Here is a 19,708-nt window from a genome sequence, read left to right as displayed (position 1 = left end):
TATTGTTCATATGTTATAGCCAAATTTAAACTTCTCAATATCACGTACCCAAATCAACATACAGTATAAAACTGAGTTATAAAACTGAGTTTAAGAGTTAGCACATGTTCCACTGTTTCTACCGTCGTATATTTTCACTATTTCCATCATCAATACCTTTGCAAAAAAATTATATTTCCTTGTAACTAACATTTATTAAATAATTGTACGCCGTCGCAACGCACGGGCACTCAACTAGTAGACGAAGACGAAGCAGAACCGGACTGGCGGCGTGTGCCGTATGGTTTCAAGAAAAAAATGCTACGGAAGCAGCTGGTCACATGACTGGATATATGTGTGTGGCAGGCCGCTTCTTCGGCCCACTCCCGCATTCTACCCCGGAATTGTGGAGTCCCCAATCGCGAGACCACGGTTCCTCCCTGCGGCTCCTCTGCCGCGTCCGGCGTTGGCTACCGGCCGTTACTGCAATCGCGACAGACCGGTCACCACGGTTCCTCCCTGCGGCTCCCCTGCCGCGTCCGGCGTTGGCTACCGGCCGTTATTGCTGGTGGCGAGCGCCACCCCCCCACCCCCAACCTCTCAAAGTCTCAAGTGATTAAGGATGTCTCTGTCCAAACCGTGCGCCATGCCGGAGCGGCGCATCGTGCCGGTTCCCGCGACGTCCGACATCGGCGTTCTGCCCATGGACGCCCTGCGCGAGATTCTACTGCGCCTCCAGGCCAAGGAGCTCTGCCGCCTCCGCCTGGTCTGCCGTCTGTGGCGGTCCCTCCTCTCCGACCCGCACTTCGCCGCGCCCCACTACGCGCGGCATCGGGCGGTGCTCATCATCGCCGCCTACAAGGACGACGCGGGGCGCGACGTGCTCGTGGACATCATGGATCTCTCCGGGCAAATCGTGAAGAAGGTGCCCACAATGGAGGGCGACAGAGCCGCCGTGAGGGGCGGGGGGACCCTTGACCGCGTCTGTGTTAGGAAAATCGACGACAGCCGCAGCAGCTACCGAGTGTTCAACCCGATTCGCGAGGAAGTGTACTACTTACCGGACAGATTATTCGATCCGGCTACTGGAGCTGTGTACCGCATACCAGACAGCTACGCAGAAGAGCATGTGGAGCTCGCTTCGAGCTTGATCACCGAGCCCAAGTATCTGTTTGGACAGGTCGCCCGGACAGGAGAGTGCAAGATGTTTCGAATGCTATTCCATTTTTCCGTTGGCATTGGAGGTCGGGGGATGTTTGAGGTCTGCACGCTCAACTCCGATAACAGTAGCAGCCGGGCAGCAGGGTGGAGGAGAGCCGCGCCCCTTGAAAAAGGCATTCAGATTAGTAGGTTTACCAGTGTGGTAATCGATGGGGTTGTCTACTGCCTTTGCTTTGGTCCACACCATTCTATCACCTTCGACAACCGAGTTACCGAGCAAGATTTGATATTTACATTCGACCTTGAGACTGAGGCATGGGGACCGTCAATCCGGGGGCCCCCGATCACCTTCCCTGATGACGCTGATCTCATGTTCTACTACCTTGGTCTTCCTAATGTAAAGCAACTGACAATAGCCAACCTGAATCGCTCCTTGGCTGTTGTGCATGGCCCAGCTCCGTATGTTGATGTTTGGATTCTACTGGACTTTGCAAAGGGTCTCTGGGTCAAAATGTACAGCATACAGTTTGAGAAATACACCATTCTTAAGCCCGTGCATCCCTTGTTTGTGTTTGGCGACGGGAGGATCATCCTGTATAAACAAGACCATGATTACCTGCAGATTTATGATCCAAGAACCAACACACTTGCTGATTTACTGGAGTCAAAGCATTTCTCTGCAGTTGCTAGGTACACAGGAAACCTACTGAGCTTAGAGCGCTGAGTACTAATGAGGTGAGTATTCTGTTACTTGTTTTCGTAATGAACACCTGTCATTTACTGATAAAGGAAGAATATTATTGATAACTGATGGATGATTGTGAGTAGCCATCCTCATTAAACGGGGTTTTTATATGAAAAAAAAATCTGCGTATGTTTATTGTTACCATGGATGATAACACAATGCGCATCCCCCTTCGGTGTGACTGCACCAGTTTGGATTTAGGACCTTAGTTTTCGTGGATACTGGAAGTGCACCCACGATGACATAAGGATGAGATAATTCGTCCTCTTAGAGCCTTGGTTTTCCTTTCTACTCGGTAAAGTGTTTGTTTGCTGAATGCTGTTTTCTTAGCACTGGAGCGTCTCTCTTCTACTGTTCCATATTTTCACCATTCTGCATAGTTTAGTTTAGACAAAACTGTATTCTTGCATATTTTCTAGTCGGTAAAGTGTTTATTTCATCATTCTGCATAGTTTAGTTTAGGTAAAACTGTATTCTTGCTGGCCAAATTTCAACCGTACAGCTTGAAGATACAAAATGGTTGATTATTGTGGGTTCTTAAGTGTCATCTCGAAACAGATTTAATTTGACTGGTTTTCCATCTGTCTGTTTGAGATTTATGGTGTTTACCTTTGTTTCATATGATAGCTAGCGGAAGAAAATTAGGAATTGCGAAGCAGAGACTATATGTGGGCCTGGTTTCTGTATTTTCATTCATACATGCCACCCACTGATTTCTACCATGTTGTTTTTCTGTGTGATGTTACTTTCCCATTTTCTTCATGTTTTCGCTTGTTCATTGCAAGTTTTTTTTTGTCATGGTCAAGGTTTATGGTTTGAAAGGTCAAGTATGGACTTCATTTTAGATCCTGGTACCATTATGCTCGGATGCTCCTATCCAGGAAGACAGGGCTGGGCCGGCATAATTCAAGGCCATGTACTATTTTTTTTTCTTTGTCAAGGATAGATGGTATAGATTAATCTTGTCTATTAAAATTGATTGAATCGTTAATGTGAGGAATGGTTTAATAACTATAACAAGTGATTTTAGCGCTCGCTCATATGTTATGCCAGCGTGCACTAGCTGCACTTCGCCATACAGCCAAAACGAGTTGCATGAGAGATTAGTACTCGTTTGTCACCACAAACAATGTACATATATTGCATGAGAGATTAGTACTCGATTGTCACCACAAACACTATATTTTTCTTACTGAGCTAATTACTGAACTGTGTACTGGTTAAACTATTGGTGACTATTATTTTAGGGGCTTTGGAGGATTGGGGGCCCTGTTCGTGGGCACCGGCCACACATGCGTCCGCCCGGGCCTGCATGAAGACTCAAAACCGCGATGGCTCTTTCTTGAGCGGCTGCGATAACTGAAGAAAGATATGAATGAGATTCTTTCGATGAATAATTCCAGCAAAAATAATGGTTTCTTCTGTTGTGTATACTTGGCAGAAGGAATGGATAATCCATGCTATGCAGCTTGGGTGATTGCAACAGTACTGCAAGTGCTTTTATTTTTCTTTTTTGCTAGGTTGTTTTCCAGTTTGCTTTGGTGCATTTGTGGTACTGCCTCTTCTGGTTAATTAAATGGTGTTACATTTTTGGCTTACATTTTTGTGGTGACGGTCAGGCCAAATTCTTTAACCCTATTCTGGTTAATTAAATGGTGTTACCAAGGGACAGACAAATCCACTTTATCGGTTTAGCTTATGTTTGCTGGACAGTGTGGAAGACCCAAAAAAACGGTGTGTGCTTTGAAGGGAAAAGAACAAGACACCTACTGAAATCATATTGTGCTATGCTAACATATTGGACAGGTTTATAAAAAGGAGTCATCTCAGCTCAGCTGGAGCATGGCGCAGAAATTTCAAGAAGACGGCGCTGCACTTTCATCAGTGAGATCGAATGGATGGAGGTGACAATAGGGTGACGATCATCTGAAGGCAGAGCATTCCATGCTGAGAGACTTTTGTTGAAAACTGAGCACAGCCTGTGCGCTGTTAAAAGCCATCTGGCCATGTAAAGGTTCAGATGTTGTGTGTGGCTATGAACGCTTTACGTTGTGAGGTAACGCCTCTCAGTGTAGTTCATGTTGTGCCAATTGGATGAACCCTCTGTGTTCATTCCAATGTGTTTTTTTGCGGTTTGATTAGTTTTCTTTTCATTCCAATGTGTTTTTATGCGGTTTGTTTAGTTCCTTTTTTCTTAGTTACAAACCTTTGTAATTTTGTTACTGTCAAATAATGAAATTCAGCTTTCCCGTGGTGGAAAACAAGAATACACTTATCATTCTGGAAGGAGTATTCAGTAATGAGGACATTTGTAGACAGTTCAATGATTCAGTGAGGATGATCAGCCAACACGGAGTCGTGAGAAACCTATTAAACATGACACAAGCAAAGCAATCTTCCACAGCTGTGTGGGCAATGTAGCGCTGATAATATAATACAAGCAAACAGAAAAGTAAACCTAGAATGAAATGTATGAAGAATAAAAATTTGAAATTAGGCATCCACATTGACTCCAAGCGACATAGCATTTCCATGGCTCCGAAACGTCTTATTGAAATGAGCTCAGCGAAAGGTTATCCAAGTGAAGAAGGCCAGGACATCTTCCAAAGATAAGACAAGTACGAAAAGAAAACCTCAGTAGTTTTGTTTGTGGCCAGGGAGAAGGATCTACCGAGGAATTGCTCGCGATTGCCCGCAAGCATCAAAAAGCGGTTTCTCAATGTCTCTCTACTGTACCACTGTGTCTATTCTACCATTCCACGCTGTTTGAAGATTTCAAACATGGTAGAACCAATCTTCGCTGGTGACTCGACAACGGTAACACCAGCCTCTCTGAGTGCCTTGATTTTGTCCTGGGCAGTACCCTTTCCTCCTGCCACGATAGCTGCACATAGTTCACAACAGAAGGATCAAACTGGATTAGCACATGCAACACTTGTGCCAAACCTGATGAAAATTCACCCAGACTCATGAACAATAGAATGGTAAAAAAGATGTTCCCAGTAACTTATTTCAACTAAAGGCAAAGATCATATTTCAACTTAATACATTAAAAGTAAAATTGAATGGAGATAAAATATGTAGATTAAGAATCCCAAAGTGCAAATAATGAAGAGCTAGGTTGGTACCTCCAGCATGACCCATGCGACGGCCTGGGGGTGCCGTAAGTCCAGCAATGAATGCAACAACAGGCTTTTGTGTTTTGCTTTCCTGAGGTATTTCAAAACAGATGAAATTAGTAGATACCAGATAGGATGTGTAACTTATTTATTTTTTATAAAAATGTAACTTTTTATTCAGCACTAATAAAAAGATAAGCTCCAACAACCAAAACACAAGACATGCATCCCTATAAACCAATAACAGCACTTCAGAAGTGACTGGTGACAATTTATCCCTTCATGGAATCATTAATACAAAGGCAACAACAACAAAGCCTTTTTGTCCCAAGCAAGTTCCGATAGGTTAGAGTTGAAACCCAACAGAAGGTTCAGTCACATGGATAGTTATTTTCCATACACTCCTATTCAAGGAGAAATCTTTGGTTATATTCCATTCCTTCAAGTCTCATTTTACTACATCATCTCATGTCAACTCCGTCTTCTCCTGCCTCTATTCCCATTGCTATCGCGCTTTAGAATCCCACTATACATTGGTGTCTCTAAAGGTCTCCGTTGGATACGTCCAAACCATCTCAACCAGTGTTGGACAAGTTTTTGTTTAATTGGTGTTACCCCAAGCCTATCACATATATCATCATTTCTGTAACACTTATTTGTTGGACATGTAGTCTTTTTTAAACCAACATTCTGCACCATACAACATAGCAGTTCTAATCGTCATTCTATAAAACTTGTCTTAGCTTCGTACCCTCTTGTCACACAGAAGACAGAACGTCAGATGCTTGACGTCATTTTATCCATCCTATTTTGATTCTATGGCTAACATTTTCAACTTTAATAAAGCATAAGCATCAGTTTTTAAACTTCTAAAGTCACCGGTCATTCCATTTCACATGAAAACTTTTTTGAGTTCATTGTAGCTACCTTCGGTCTGTGGCAATACCACAAGAATAGCTCTTAATGCAATGGCATGCAGCTCCCCTTCGCGTTAGAAATATGCAAAAGTAGATTGGTAATCTTACTAAATCTGAATGTGTATATCAGATTGATGAACATGCGCACCACAATGCAGCGTACTTAGGAACTATATGGACTAGCTTAAGCTAGGATTGTGGTATGCTAGGTTAAATAAAAGCCAAGGCATCTAGCCTAATTCTGGGTCTTTCCTACAAGCATAATCTCCAAGGTAGCTAACTTGAGGCAATAACATGTGCAATTGTTTACGTGTTGTGTTTACTTTCAAACAATGCCTCCTGAATAAGCAGGTTCATCATTCGCAAACATGACAAAATATGCATTATTGTATTTTGTGAAAGGCAAAAGGGGAGGTATGTATCTTCGAAACATAGTGCCAACTGCCAACACTCAAATACTCCAGAGGAAACAAAACAACAGTTCAGAAATATTTTGTGAAATAAAGGCCAACAACATGACGGATATGAGTACTTTTTATTAGCAGTCTAGTACTCTGGTATGCATAAAAAGACAAATTAAATACCCTGTTTAGAAATAGCACAGGCTCATCAATCAAATACTCTGGTGAAAAATATTTGAGAAGACATCAGTTTTAATATTCATCATGTTTGAACCGCAATAAACATCATAGAAGATAAATATATAGGTTATAATTTTGAGTGCTCAAGATAGAAATTGCATGGAACTTCACTAAACCATGAGGGAATGGGTATTGCAACATGCAGAATCAATACAACAATATTGCATATAATACAGAAAAAAGAACATCCAAACTAATGCTCTAACACACTCTTACCTGGATGAACGTTGCAGCATCCTCCTCAGCCGTACCTCCAATTTCACCGATGAGAACAATGCCTGGAAGACATAAAATAGTATTGAACACTGAGAACAATACAAAATAGGATGGAGCTTGTGTTGACTGAAAAAAGCATATGATGTAGCATTTGAAATAAGAAAAATGCAGTTTAAGTATTCAAGTCCCAGCGAAAGGGCCTCTAGCCTAGTGGTTAAAAGTTTCCGAGTAGAACCTCCATGTCCTGGGTTCGATCCCCCTCGGGGGCGAATTTCTGGCTTGGTTAAAAAAATCCTCTCGTTGTGTCTCGCCCATTCACGAGTTACGTCCTGCGTGCCACCCTCTGGCTGGGCCGTTGCAGAGTGGGCGGTGATGGCCCGCTAGTGATGGGGGGTTAAGGTTCGGAGATTTTTTCGGCCAGGACCATGTTTCAGTCTCTTCTTAGCCATAAGTGGGTTGTGTAAGCCTTGAGTGCTGGCCCCAGGCATTATACCGGATGGACGGTCTTTCCCTCCATGGCCGAGTTTTTTTAAGTATTCAAGTCCCAAAAATGTCAAACACAAGGGATTAATACCACAGAGAAGAGTACAGAATCCAGGAAGATTTCATAATAGATTTTAAAAAAGAAGAGTTTTGCTTAAAATATGAGGCCTTAATCTCAAACGGTGTACCTTCTGTCTGAGGGTCATCGACAAATTTTTCAAGGCAATCAACAAAATTTGTGCCATTGAATGGGTCACCACCAATGCCTACACAAGTTGACTGCCCCAAGCCTACAGCTGTTGTTTGAAACACCTGTCAACAAAAAATCAGACATGCATTAACCAAACAATTACCTAATTAGGTTCGCACATACAAATAATAATAATAACAGACATACCGCTTCATATGTCAAGGTACCAGAACGAGATACAATCCCAATACGCCCAGGCTTGTGGATGTAACCTGGCATGATTCCAATTTTACACTCACCAGGCTTAATGATACCAGGGCAATTTGGCCCAATCAATCGAGTTTTAGATTGTCTATTTAGTGCAGCCTTCACTTTCACCTAAATTTGCAAATGAAACATATGCTGTCACCTCATGGAGTTTCATTAACAAAGCAAAATATAACTAACTGATTTATGACATGAACTAATAGCAATATGCAGGGGGGAAATGCCATAAAAAGGAATGTCCGTAAGCAAACCGCTCAATGAACCATGGTGGTAAAATTTGTGTCTAATTGGATCACCTACATCTATTTACCAAAATTTGAGCCCCATCCTGCACAAAAAAGAATAATAGCCTACTACATGTCCGTCTGCGCAAGATAAACTAGCATTGACCACACATTCACACTATTTTCTAGTCTTTTTGCCAAAAATAAAAGACTTTATAATTTACATGTGCAGTGATTGCCAAACCAAGAGACGATTCAGCAGATTGCCAGGCTCAGATGACTAACAAGGTACAGAAATGGTTAAAAATTACCATGTCATGCTGGGGAATTCCTTCCGTAATGCAGACAACAAGGTCGAGCTCAGCCTCCATTGCCTCCATTATAGCGGCGGCAGCAAATGGTGGTGGAACATATATAACAGATGCATTGGCTTTTGTTTCAGCCTTAGCTTCTGCTACAGAGTTAAACACTGGGAGCCCTAAATGTTCAGTTCCACCTTTCTTGGGAGTCACTCCACCAACCTGTTACAACAAAAAAGAACCTTAATACAAGAGATAGAGAGACACAGGCTACAGGCAAAACTTTAAAAAAAAATAACAATATTAGATTTAAAAGATATATCTATGTACTGAAATACTGTTGGAATATACAAATCATTATTCAAATATTTTGTGCAGCATGAACCGCTCAGCTGTATTCATAATAATATTACTATAATACCATATAGCAGGAAAATGTAGCATCTGGTTCAATTCCGTTGTTAGAAATAGTGTGACACGTTAATTATATGAATCTAGTGGTCAACAACATAAATGTAAATCCGGACCCCGAGTCCAGGTCTTGGAAGGAGAATTTCGTGGGCACCCTTAAGAACTAACTCGGTGACTACTGCGGCTAGAAATACTGGCTTTCAGGCCCCTAGTCGGTTTGTAATTATTTAGTTGCTGGGTCTGTACATTTTTTTAAGCCCTTGGGCTTCCTTTTTTGCAAGAAAATTCATGCTGCAGGGGTTTCCCCTACAGTTTTCCGGTCAAAAAAACAACATATATGTAAAACATGCCAGATCCATGAAACCCTCATGCTAAAAACCAGACTTCAACAGTGCTTCACTTCCTTCTTCCTATTATCACAATTTGGTTGTCTGAGGACTGCCGCCCATTTACATAAAACATATTGGAAACAAAAATTGCCCTGTCCCCACTTTAGTGAAGAATAATTACATCTTCATACATGGTTCCTTTTTGTTAGGTTGTACTTAGAAGAGCTTAATGGTTTTAAACATTCATGATGGGTCTCACAATCTCAAGATCCTTGGTTCAAATCAGATTTCCTGTGAGGATTTATTTTCTCAAACCATATACGCTTATGCATCCTGAGAAATGCGTATGCTTCAGGTCTACAGACAAATGCTGGCTTAGTAGATTGCATGGTGAAAAGCACCAATATTACTAGAGAATGTTACTGACATCGATTAGCAATAAAATCAACTCAGTAAATGATAACGAACCAAACAAAAAAAATAAGGCCCGAGGAAATGGAGATCGGCGACCTCGCACCCACGAGATCGCGCAGCACGAGCTCTGCCAACACCTAGAATCGCGCGGCACGGGACGGAGCACACGAATCGAGCCATTGAGGGGCACATCAAAGGGAGACAAACGAGGGGTGGCAGTGGCGAGGGCATACCATGTTGGTGCCGTACTCGATGGCCTGCTCGGTGTGGAAGGTGCCGTTCTTCCCCGTGATGCCCTGGCAGATCACACGGGTGCTCTTGTCGACGAAGACCGCCGGCGAGGGCGCCGCGGCGGCTGCCGCGGCGAAGCCCCGCCCGAGGAGGAGGCGGGAGGCCGCGGACCCCAGCAATTGAGACGCGCGGCGGGAGGAGGCGGCCATGGCGGACGCGGTGCTGGCGGCGGCGCGTGCTCTTCCCCTTCTTTATTTCCTTCCCCGTCGACTCAATTTGTCAATTCGGGTTTTTTTACGGGTTTTGGGGATGGTGGCCCTCGCCTTCCTTTGTCTTTGGTCTACTGTTCTTGGTCTCGCGATCCATTCTTGCAGGGAAAGTTGCGCGTGAAAGTTCGCTAGGGACCCCTGTTATGTCGTTATTTTCAAACGTAGGCTAATCTTGAATCAACTTTTTTCGTCGTTTTCAAACATGAAACATCACATTTTTTAAGGGCCGTATCTAGTCCTATCACACAGGCAATTAAACATACGCACTTGCACAAATGCCACGAGCCTAAACGGGCACTTGCACAAATGCCACGAGCCTAAACGACATATTGATAGTACATCTAAGTGCGTACCAAAATTTATACATCTAGAAAAGACTAAAATATCTTAAAGTTACAAATGAAGGGAATATATCTTTAAAATATATGACATGGATAAAATTAAGGTTGTGTATGACATAGACCATTTCAAACCTCTAAAGCTAATTGTTAGTTAGCCAGCAGTTGATTTTAATTGGGTTTAAGCGACTAACAACTAATTGTTAACAATTAGATGGTCTATTTCCTGCTCCTTTCTAAAACTCTCAGCTAGTTTTAGCAGTTTTAGCTGCTAACTGTTGAATAATTAGACAATTTTCAGATTAAACTCCGAATATAAATCATGACCAAATCAGAAAAACTGAAATAAAAAGTCAAATCAGATGATGCGTACTGATTAGATATACTGATAGATGGCGCAGGCTGGAATCAGCAGGGTCGGCGATGTCGAAGCAGCAGGATTGATGATCAGCGGAATCAGCGAGAAGTTGCGTGAGGACGCTTCCCAAAAACCTTATTCGCCCTCTCCCGATGCAGGATCTTGAAGGGCGAAGGATTCCGGAGACCTGCTCTCCCGATCGCAGATGCACGTCGGCGGTCGGGATGAAGAGAACTGAAGGCGGCTCAGTTGTGAAGAGAGGCGAAAGCGAAAACTAGGATGATTTGGATGCTGGCTGCCAGGCGCCTTTTATAGGGCCAAGTCCGCGACCAGATAGCTATCTTCGATCTTATCTGCCCACGAAAATCTCGCGTTCAGTTTAGATTTTATAGGGATCGGTTAGAATTCTGATCTTAACAGCCAAGCAACCAAAAAATTAAACCGGCAAAAGGGAGTCGCGCCCCCGCAAGGCAAGGGGCCAGATTTCGGCAGACCATTCACGCGTACGTCGTGCGCCCGCGCCCTTCGCCCCGCCCCGGCGAGGCGAGCGCGCGTGTGTGGCTCTCCACACTCTCTCCTCTCATCCATGACTTGGTGAGTGAGTGTGGCTTCCATATTTAAACTAGTTCCACTCCACTATGACTAGCAATATGGTGCTATTGGTTCCACCATTCCCTAGCCATACACTTATATGGGCTTTTGAGATTTTCTTGGGATTTATTTGAATTTCTCAATTGGGCCTAGCCCATAAATCCTAACAATCCCCCACCAGATCTCAAATGTCTATCTGCAGTTTTCGCCACTGTTCACTATTGTTTAATATACTAGTGTTTCAGCAGAGACTGTTAAGTTGAACTTCCGCCTAGAACTCCAAGTTACACCAACCCACAACTTGGACAATGGACTATGCCTTGAATTGCAAGTTTTGTGTGAATGGGTTTTACTTAAAGCCATGACCAGTACTTGGCTACCAGTAGTCCCCTTCTCGGGTGGAGCATATACGTCGTACTCCAAGGTCTCTTTATGAGTTTACTAGAGATCACCCAGATCTCATAGACTGCGACGTTAGACAGTCTAACTCATATAGGTGTGTTTTTTCAAGAATGTTCTGTAGGAACTTGGACAATGGACTATGCCTTGAATTGCAAGTTTTGTGTGAATGGGTTTTACTTAAAGCCATGACCAGTACTTGGCTACCAGTAGTCCCCTTCTCGGGTGGAGCATATACGTCGTACTCCAAGGTCTCTTTATGAGTTTACTAGAGATCACCCAGATCTCATAGACTACGATGTTAGACAGTCTAACTCATATAGGTGTGTTTTTTCAAGAATGTTCTGCAGGACAACATCTTTGCTAATACAAGCCAACAAAACACATTAAGGCACAAAGCCAACCTGCCTTACAACATTTGAGAGTATTGCATCTTTACTTAGAGAGGGTCAAAAGTTACTCTCCTCAGTTCACCAATGGCTTGTTCTTCCCAGGACCTGATTCACGGGATCTCCAATCACATAGACTGGGTTTCCACCATGGCAACTTATACGGGTCTCATACCCATCTCTCTCGATGCGATTTCTATCACATTACGTGGTAGTCCCTTGGTAAAAGGATCTGCCAGATTTTTATCTGCTGAAATATAAGTCACACTTATAACTCCGGAGTTTCTCAACTTTCTGACAGACTTCAATCATCTTTTGACATGTCTTGATGGCTTCCCATTATCCTTAGAACTCGTCACTTTAGCAATCACTGTCTGATTGTCACAGTTCATAAGGATAGCTGGTATTGGTTTCTCAACCACCGGCAAGTCCATCAAGAGTTCACGCAACCATTCTACCTCAACGGTTGCTATGTCAAGTGCAGCTAGCTCGGCTTCCATGGTTGACCTCGTCAAGATGGTCTGCTTGCATGACCTCCATGATACCGCACCTCCACCAATAGTAAAGACATAACCACTGGTGGCATAAATCTCGTCTGCATCAGATATCCAGTTCGAATCACTATATCCTTCAAGTACTGCATGCTGACCAGAATAGTGAATTCCATAACTCATTGTACCTTGCAGGTAGCGCATAACCCGCTCAAGTGCATGCTAGTGATCAGTCCCGGGGTTTGACATGAACCTGCTTAATTTGCTCACAGCAAAAGAAATATCGGGCCTTGTTGCACCAGCAAGATACATGAGTGAACCGACGATCTGAGAGTATCTCAATTGGTCTAAATCAATTCTCTTGTTCTTTCACAGTGTCACACTAGGATCATAAGGTGTTGGAGAAGGTTTGCACTCAGATAAGCCAAATTGCTTCAAAACCTTTTCAACATAGTGAGATTGCGAGAGAGTAATCCCACCATCTGCCTTAATCAGCTTGATGTTTAGAATCACATCAGCTTCTCCCATATCTTTCATATCAAAACTCTTTGATAGAAAAGACTTGACTTCATTGATCACATCAATGTTTGTGCCAAATATCAATATATCATCAACGTATAAGTACAATATAACTCCTTCGCCCCCACCACAGCGATAATATACACACCTGTCTGCCTCATTAATGGCAAAGCCTGCAGACGTTAGAGTCGTGTCAAACTTCTCATGCCATTGCTTTGGTGCTTGCTTCAGACCATACAAAGATTTCAATAACTTGCACACCTTGCTTTCTTGACCCTTTACTACAAATCCATCAGGTTGTTCCATATAGATTTCCTCGTCCAGCTCTCCATTGAGAAAAGTTGTCTTTACATCCATCTGATGAACAAGGAGACCATACGAGGCAGCCAAGAAGAGTAGTACTCGAATAGTAGTCATTCTAGCAACAGGTGAGTAAGTATCAAAGAAGTCTTCTCCTTCTTTCTGAGTATAGCCTTTAGCCACAAGCCTAGCCTTGTACTTCTGAATTGTACCATCAGGCTTGAGCTTCTTCTTAAACACCCACCTACAACCCACAGGTTTGCATCCATAGGGTCAATCAGTGACTTCCCATGTACCATTTGAAAGAATGGAGTCCATCTCATTATGAACTGCTTCTTTCCAATCATCTGCATCTGGAGATGCAAATGCTTCTGCAATGGTAGTAGGAGTATCGTCCACAAGGTACACAATGAAATCATCACCAAAGGATTTTTCAACCCTTTGTCTCTTTCTCCTTTTAGGAGTATCATTGTCATCCTCCTCTAGGACAATTTCATGTGGCTGTTCAGAACTCTCAACAGGTGTACTATGTTCAGGAGTTATCTCAGAAGAGTATTTAGAATTGCTATGAATGTCTTTCATTGGAAATATGTGTTCAAAGAAAGTAGTATCACATGATTCCATAATAGTATCAACATACACATCAGGAACTTCAGATTTAACTACTAAAAATCTATATGCTATGCTACACGAAGCATATCCAAGAAAGACACAATCCACTGTCCTTGAACCAAGCTTGCGCTTTTTATTAATTGGTACATTGACTTTCGCCATGCACCCCCAAGTGCGCAAGTATGAAAGTGATGGTTTTCTCCCAACCCACTTCTCATAAGGGGTTTTCTCTTCTTTGCCCATAGGAATTCTATTCAGAACATGACATGAAGTCAGGACTGCCTCCCCCCACCATGCCTTAGATAAACCACAAGTGTCTGACATGGCATTCACCAGGTCAGTCAACGTACGGTTTTTCCTTTCAGCAATACCGTTTGATTCGGGTGAATAGGGAGGCATCCTCTCATGAATAATGCCATGTTCTGCACAGAAATCATAAAAAACTTTGGGAAAGAATTCGCCACCACGATCTGATCTAAGACGTTTGATCTTTCTCTCTAGTTGGTTTTCAACTTCACCCTTATAGATTTTAAAGTAGTCTAAAGCCTCATCTTTAGGTTTTAGCAAGTATACATAGCAAAATTTAGACGCATCATCAATCAATTCCATGAAGTATCTCTTGTCACCCTTTATCAACACACCATTCATCTCACAAAGATCAGAATGTATGAGTTCTAGAGGTGCCATGTGTCTCTCCTCAGCAGCCTTGTGAGGCTTTCGAGGTTGCTTCGACTGCACACAACCATGGCACTTAGAACCTTTGACTATGGTGATATTCAGAATTGAACTCATGGTTGCAAGCCGAGACATAGAGCCAAAATTAATATGACACAAACGAGAATGCCAAATACTCGCAAGATCATCAACATTAGTGCAAATATGGTTCACAGACTTATTATTGAAATCTACCAGAGAAAAGCAGAACAAGCCTCCGCAATCATAACCTTTACCAATAAATTGTCCAAACTTAGACACAACTAATTTATTAGACTCCAAAACTACCTTGAACCCATCTCTACATAGAAGGGTTCCGCTAACGAGATTCTTGTGTATAGAAGGGACATGATGCACGTTCTTCAGCCGCAGGATCTTTCCCGAAGTAAACTTCAGATCCACCGTGCCAGTGCCATGAACAGAAGCATGTGACCCATTCCCCATTAGGACGTAAGAATCCTGGGCACCCTGATAAGAAGAGAACAAGTTAATGTCAGAACACACATGAACATTAGCACCAGTATCAAGCCACCAACTAGGTGATTGAAATACTAAGAAGATGAAAGGTAAATTACCATACCCTTTGTCTTCCTCATTGCTAGCAATCACTGTGTTGACATTGCCCTTTTTGCCACGACGATCCGCTCGATCAGGACAATCCTTGGCAAAATGACTCGTCTCGCCACATGCGAAACATGTCAGTTCAGCCTTGTTCTTCTTCTTCTTCTTGAAGTTGGTAGTTTTGTTGGGCTTGTTAGATTTTGGCTTTACTTTGCCCTTGTTGTGGTTCTTCTGAACCATGTTGGTGCTAGTGGCCCTCGCCCCCTTTAGATCCCATGACTTTAGCCCGAGCTTTCTCCTCAACATCCAGAGACGCTATCAGATTTTCAACTGATATCTCCTGTCTCTTATGTTTTAGAGATGTGGCGAAATTCCTCCATGTAGAAGGCAACTTTGCAATAATGCATCCAGCCACAAATCGGTCAGGAAGGACAATCTTAAGGTGGTCGAGCTCCTTGGCTATACACTGTATTTCATGAGCTTGCTCTACAATAGAGCGATTATCAACCATCTTATAATCATGAAAGCTCTCCATGATATACAGGTCACTGCCAGCATCCGATGCACCATACTTAGTAGTAAGTGCATCCCATAACTCTTTCCCTCTGTGTGTTGAATATTTGCATCAACCAAACGGTCAACAAGGGCGCTAAGAACTGCTCCCGTAAAGATAGTATTGGCATGGTCGTACTCTTTCTCCTGTTCAGGAGTCAGTGCACACTCAGGTTTGCCTTTACTAACATGGAACACATTCATAGCAGTAAGCCAGAGCGTGGCCTTGACTTGCCACCTCTTAAAGTGCACACTATTGAACTTTTCTGGCTTCAGCGTGTCAGCAAAAGCAGCCATAGAAAAACTAGGAAATTGTCTATAATAAGGTTTTTGGATTGTTGAATAATTAGACAATTTCCAGATTAAACTCCGAATACAAATCATGACCAAATCAGAAGAACTGAAATAAAAAGTCAAATCAGATGATGCGTACTGATTAGACATACTGATAGATGGCGTAGGCCGGAATCAGTAGGGTCGGTGATGTCGAAGCAGCGGGGTTGATGATCAGCGGAATCAGCGAGCAGTCGCGTGAGGATGCTTCCCAAAAACCTTATTCGCCCTCTCACGGTGCAGGATCTCGAAGGGCGAAGGGTTCCGAAGACCTGCTCTCCCGATCGCAGATGCACGTCGGCGGTCGAGATGAAGGGAACTGAAGGCGACTCAGTTGTGAAGAGAGGCGAAAGCGAAAACTGGGATGATTTGGATGATGGCTGCCAGACGCCTTTTATAGGACCGAGTCCGCGACCAGATAGCTATCTTCGATCTTATCCACCCACGAAAATCTTGCGTTCAGTTTAGATTTTATAGCAATCGGTTAGGATTCTGATCTTAACAGCCAAGAAACCAAAAAATTAAACCGGCAAAAGGGAGTCGCGCCCCCGCAAGGCGAAGGGCCGGATTTCGGCAGACCATTCACGCGTACGTCGTGTGCCCGCGCCCTTCGCCCCGCCCCACCCCGGCGAGGTGAGGCGAGGCGAGCGCGCGCGTGTGTGGCTCTCCACACTCTCTCCTCTCATCCATGATTTGGTGAGTGAGTGTGACTTCCATATTTAAACTAGTTCCACTCCACTAGGACTAGCAATATGGTGCTGTTGGTTCTACCATTCCCTAGCCATACACTTGTATGGGCTTTTGAGATTTTCCTAGGATTTAGTTGAATTTCTCAATTGGGCCTAGCCCATAAATCCTAACACTAACTATTAGTTTTAGAGGTTTGAAACATGGCTTTAGGGGGTGTTTGGTTTGAGGAATCACTCCATCCAATATGAGGTGGTGCATTATGAGTTCATTGCTCAAATTTGATGGGATGACCATATTACTCATATTTGTAACTATAGTGAATAAGGTAGTGATGGATCAACTAATTTCATTCCACAAACCAAACAAAAAAGTGAGGAGTGAAAAGATAATGGACTAGCTTATTCCTCAAACCAAACACCCTATTAGTGACTAGAGAGAGTGGGTTGGTCTTATCTGTGTTTTTTTGGAAAATGATGGTTCTATTTTGATATTTAGTTGGAAGAACAAGGCCATCACTGTTTTCTACACCCTCCTTACTTTTTTATTTCTCGTGTTTAGTTCAAAAATGAATTATTGAACGATAAATATTCAAGAACGGAGATATGAACTAGTGGGCAACAAATATTCGAGAACAGAGGTAGTATTTGGTAGGAGACATCGAGAAGTGACGAATGTTATCTTTGACATTGTTAGCAAGCAATTAGTTGTGGTCTCTTATTTTATCTGTAGGAAATGCTTCACGTACGACCCATCCGCATGGGTGGACTACCAACGTTAATTTATTGTTGTTGTTGCCTTATGTTTAGAACTAACGAATTAGTCTCTCGATTAGGTGCAAACCTACATCTGGTGCAAACTCGTGCAAACAGTGATGCAGGCCACAAGATCAGTATTTACCTCCTTTCTAAATTGCAACCATGACCCCGACGTCGTGCCGGTGGCACCTCCGACCATGCACCGCCATGGCCCCCGTCCTCGCCACCTTTGACTTGCCCCGCCCTCTGTGTCGTCGCCTTCAACCAGACGCCACCACCTCAACGCACCAACGCTTCGACGACCTCAGGCGTGGGCTCGTCGACGCAGCGTTGTCTCGATGACCTCCGACTAGGTGTAGCCTCCTCGACGCTTCGCCACCTCCTTGACCTATAGCCAGATGCCTCTGCAACCTCGACCTAGCCCTCCTCATCCTCCTCCGACACTGTGACGTCCTCATAAGTCATATACTTCCTCTAGCCAGCCAAAACCCTACCCTCTTGCTATGCAGACTGTTGTCATTCGGTGATGCAGAAAAGAAAAAAAATCAACAATAGTATGTCATGTTTGTTTGTTTGTTGTTTAACTATTCAATTGAAGCAAAAAGTTGTGCAATGCTTGCAGGAATGCTTCGAAGATTGTATGAAATTGTTTGGCATGATGCTTCTAAAATTGATATTGAATGAAATGATCAGGGTGCCGGAACAGCTTGCTTGCTTCCAGTATTGTTACTGATGATTCTAATAGACTAGTGCATCACATGATATAAGGTCATCAGATATTGTATAGCATAGAGAATCACATCGCCCATGATTCGGCGGAGTCCCTGGAGCTTGGCGCTCTGCTTCTTAGCATAGGTCTTTGCCTGAATCTACGCGACGATGGTGCCATCACAGGCGAGCGAGATTTTGCGCGCCTCTGCCTCCGTCGTTTCACTCTCCTCCTAAGAAACCTTCATCGTGTCCCGAGCTGCAGAGAAATCCTTTTGGAGTTCTTCCCCATAGGATGCAATGAGTAAGAAGAATCAGGAGCCGCACAAGGAGAAGGATGAAGAGGCCTGCCAAGTGTAACACCCTAAATTTGGGGGTATAAAATTTCTTCTCTAATATCCACCAAATTCAGGTATTACCTCTCTTCTCCTCTCCCCATTTATTTTTTCTCTTCCCTATAGTAGAGGAGTGGTTACTTTATTTGGAAATGTAATAAAATTCTAGTAGACAAAACTCTAAGAGAGTATGGGGTTGCGACTTCCATAATGCCTAGTGGGAGAACTGCCCATTCGCGCTTCAAGATACCACTTACTATTGATGATGGTGTTGTATGTACCTTCACGAAACAAAGTTGCTACATAAAGCATCACTCATTATTTGGGACAAGGTATCAATGGCTAAGAGACAATCAATTGAAGCGCTGGACAACAACAGCGTGATATAATTGGATGCCTTGGTCTGCCCTTTGGTGGGAAGACTATTTGTCGGCGTTTCGAGACCGGGGGGTCCCTAGGCCGACGAGTGAATGTCGCCGCGTGCCCCAGCCCAGATGGGTCGAGCGCGAGACTGAGCGCGAAGGGGGGAAGCGAGGTGGCCGGAGACCGGCGTGAGAGAGGTGGGAATCCTGCGGCCTTCGTGTTTGTCCCGCGCCCAGGTCGGGTGCGCTTGCAGTAGGGGGTTACAAGCGTCCACGCGGGAGAGGGAGCGAGCGGCTTCAAGCGAGCGCGTGTCTCGCCCTCGTCCCCGCGCGGCCAACCCTCTCTAAGAGGGCCCTGGTCCTTCCTTTTATAGGCGTAAGGAGAGGATCCAGGTGTACAATGGGGGGTGTAGCAGAGTGCTACGTGTCTAGCGGAGGAGAGCTAGCGCCCTAAGTACATGCCGTCGTGACAGCCGGAGAGATTTTGGCACCCAGCTAGTGTGATGTCGTGGCCGTCGGAGGAGCGATGGAGCCTGGCGGAGGGACAGCTGTCGGAGCTGTTGAGTTCTTGCTGACGTCCTCTTGCTTCCGTAAGGGGGCTGAGAGCCGCCGTCGTCACAGAGTATGCGGGGCGCCATCATTGCCTATCTGGCGGAGCGAGCCAGATGGGACGCCGGTCTTGTTCCCCGTGGCCCGAGTCAGCTCAGGGTAGGGTGATGATGGCGCCTCCTGTTGACGTGGCTGGTCTGCGCCCTAGGTTGGGCGACGTGGAAGCTCCTCCGAAGCCGAGGTCGAGTCTGTCTTCC

General features: G+C 44.0%; 2 protein-coding genes across 3 annotated transcripts; one reads left to right on the top strand and one right to left on the bottom strand.

Moving 5' to 3' along the window:
* Positions 1 to 371: 371 nt before the first annotated feature.
* Positions 372 to 4,149, top strand: LOC100191220 (uncharacterized). Of its 2 annotated transcripts, none has more exons than NM_001136654.1 (2): positions 372 to 1,875; positions 3,133 to 3,482. In NM_001136654.1, the coding sequence occupies exon 1, from the start codon at positions 602 to 604 to the stop codon at positions 1,862 to 1,864; it is 1,263 nt and encodes a 420-aa protein (NP_001130126.1). In that variant the 5' UTR covers positions 372 to 601; the 3' UTR covers positions 1,865 to 1,875; positions 3,133 to 3,482. The 2 variants fall into 2 exon arrangements, with proteins under 2 accessions (NP_001130126.1, XP_020395852.1); XM_020540263.3 differs by lacking the exon at positions 3,133 to 3,482 and adding an exon at positions 3,692 to 4,149 and having other exon boundaries at positions 375 to 1,875.
* A 114-nt stretch (positions 4,150 to 4,263) lies between these two features.
* LOC100216609 (succinyl-CoA ligase alpha-chain 2) lies at positions 4,264 to 9,883 on the bottom strand. The gene is made up of 7 exons (NM_001143022.1): positions 9,629 to 9,883; positions 8,254 to 8,463; positions 7,659 to 7,829; positions 7,450 to 7,573; positions 6,779 to 6,840; positions 5,014 to 5,095; positions 4,264 to 4,769 (listed from the first exon to the last, which is right to left on the bottom strand). The coding sequence occupies exons 1-7, from the start codon at positions 9,833 to 9,835 to the stop codon at positions 4,630 to 4,632; spliced, it is 996 nt and encodes a 331-aa protein (NP_001136494.1). The 5' UTR covers positions 9,836 to 9,883; the 3' UTR covers positions 4,264 to 4,629.
* Between the last annotated feature and the right edge of the window lie 9,825 nt (positions 9,884 to 19,708).

This window comes from Zea mays, chromosome 7 (genome assembly GCF_902167145.1).
Source record: "Zea mays cultivar B73 chromosome 7, Zm-B73-REFERENCE-NAM-5.0, whole genome shotgun sequence".
Lineage (NCBI taxonomy): Eukaryota > Viridiplantae > Streptophyta > Magnoliopsida > Poales > Poaceae > Zea > Zea mays.
This window is presented reverse-complemented; position numbering and strand designations above follow the sequence as displayed.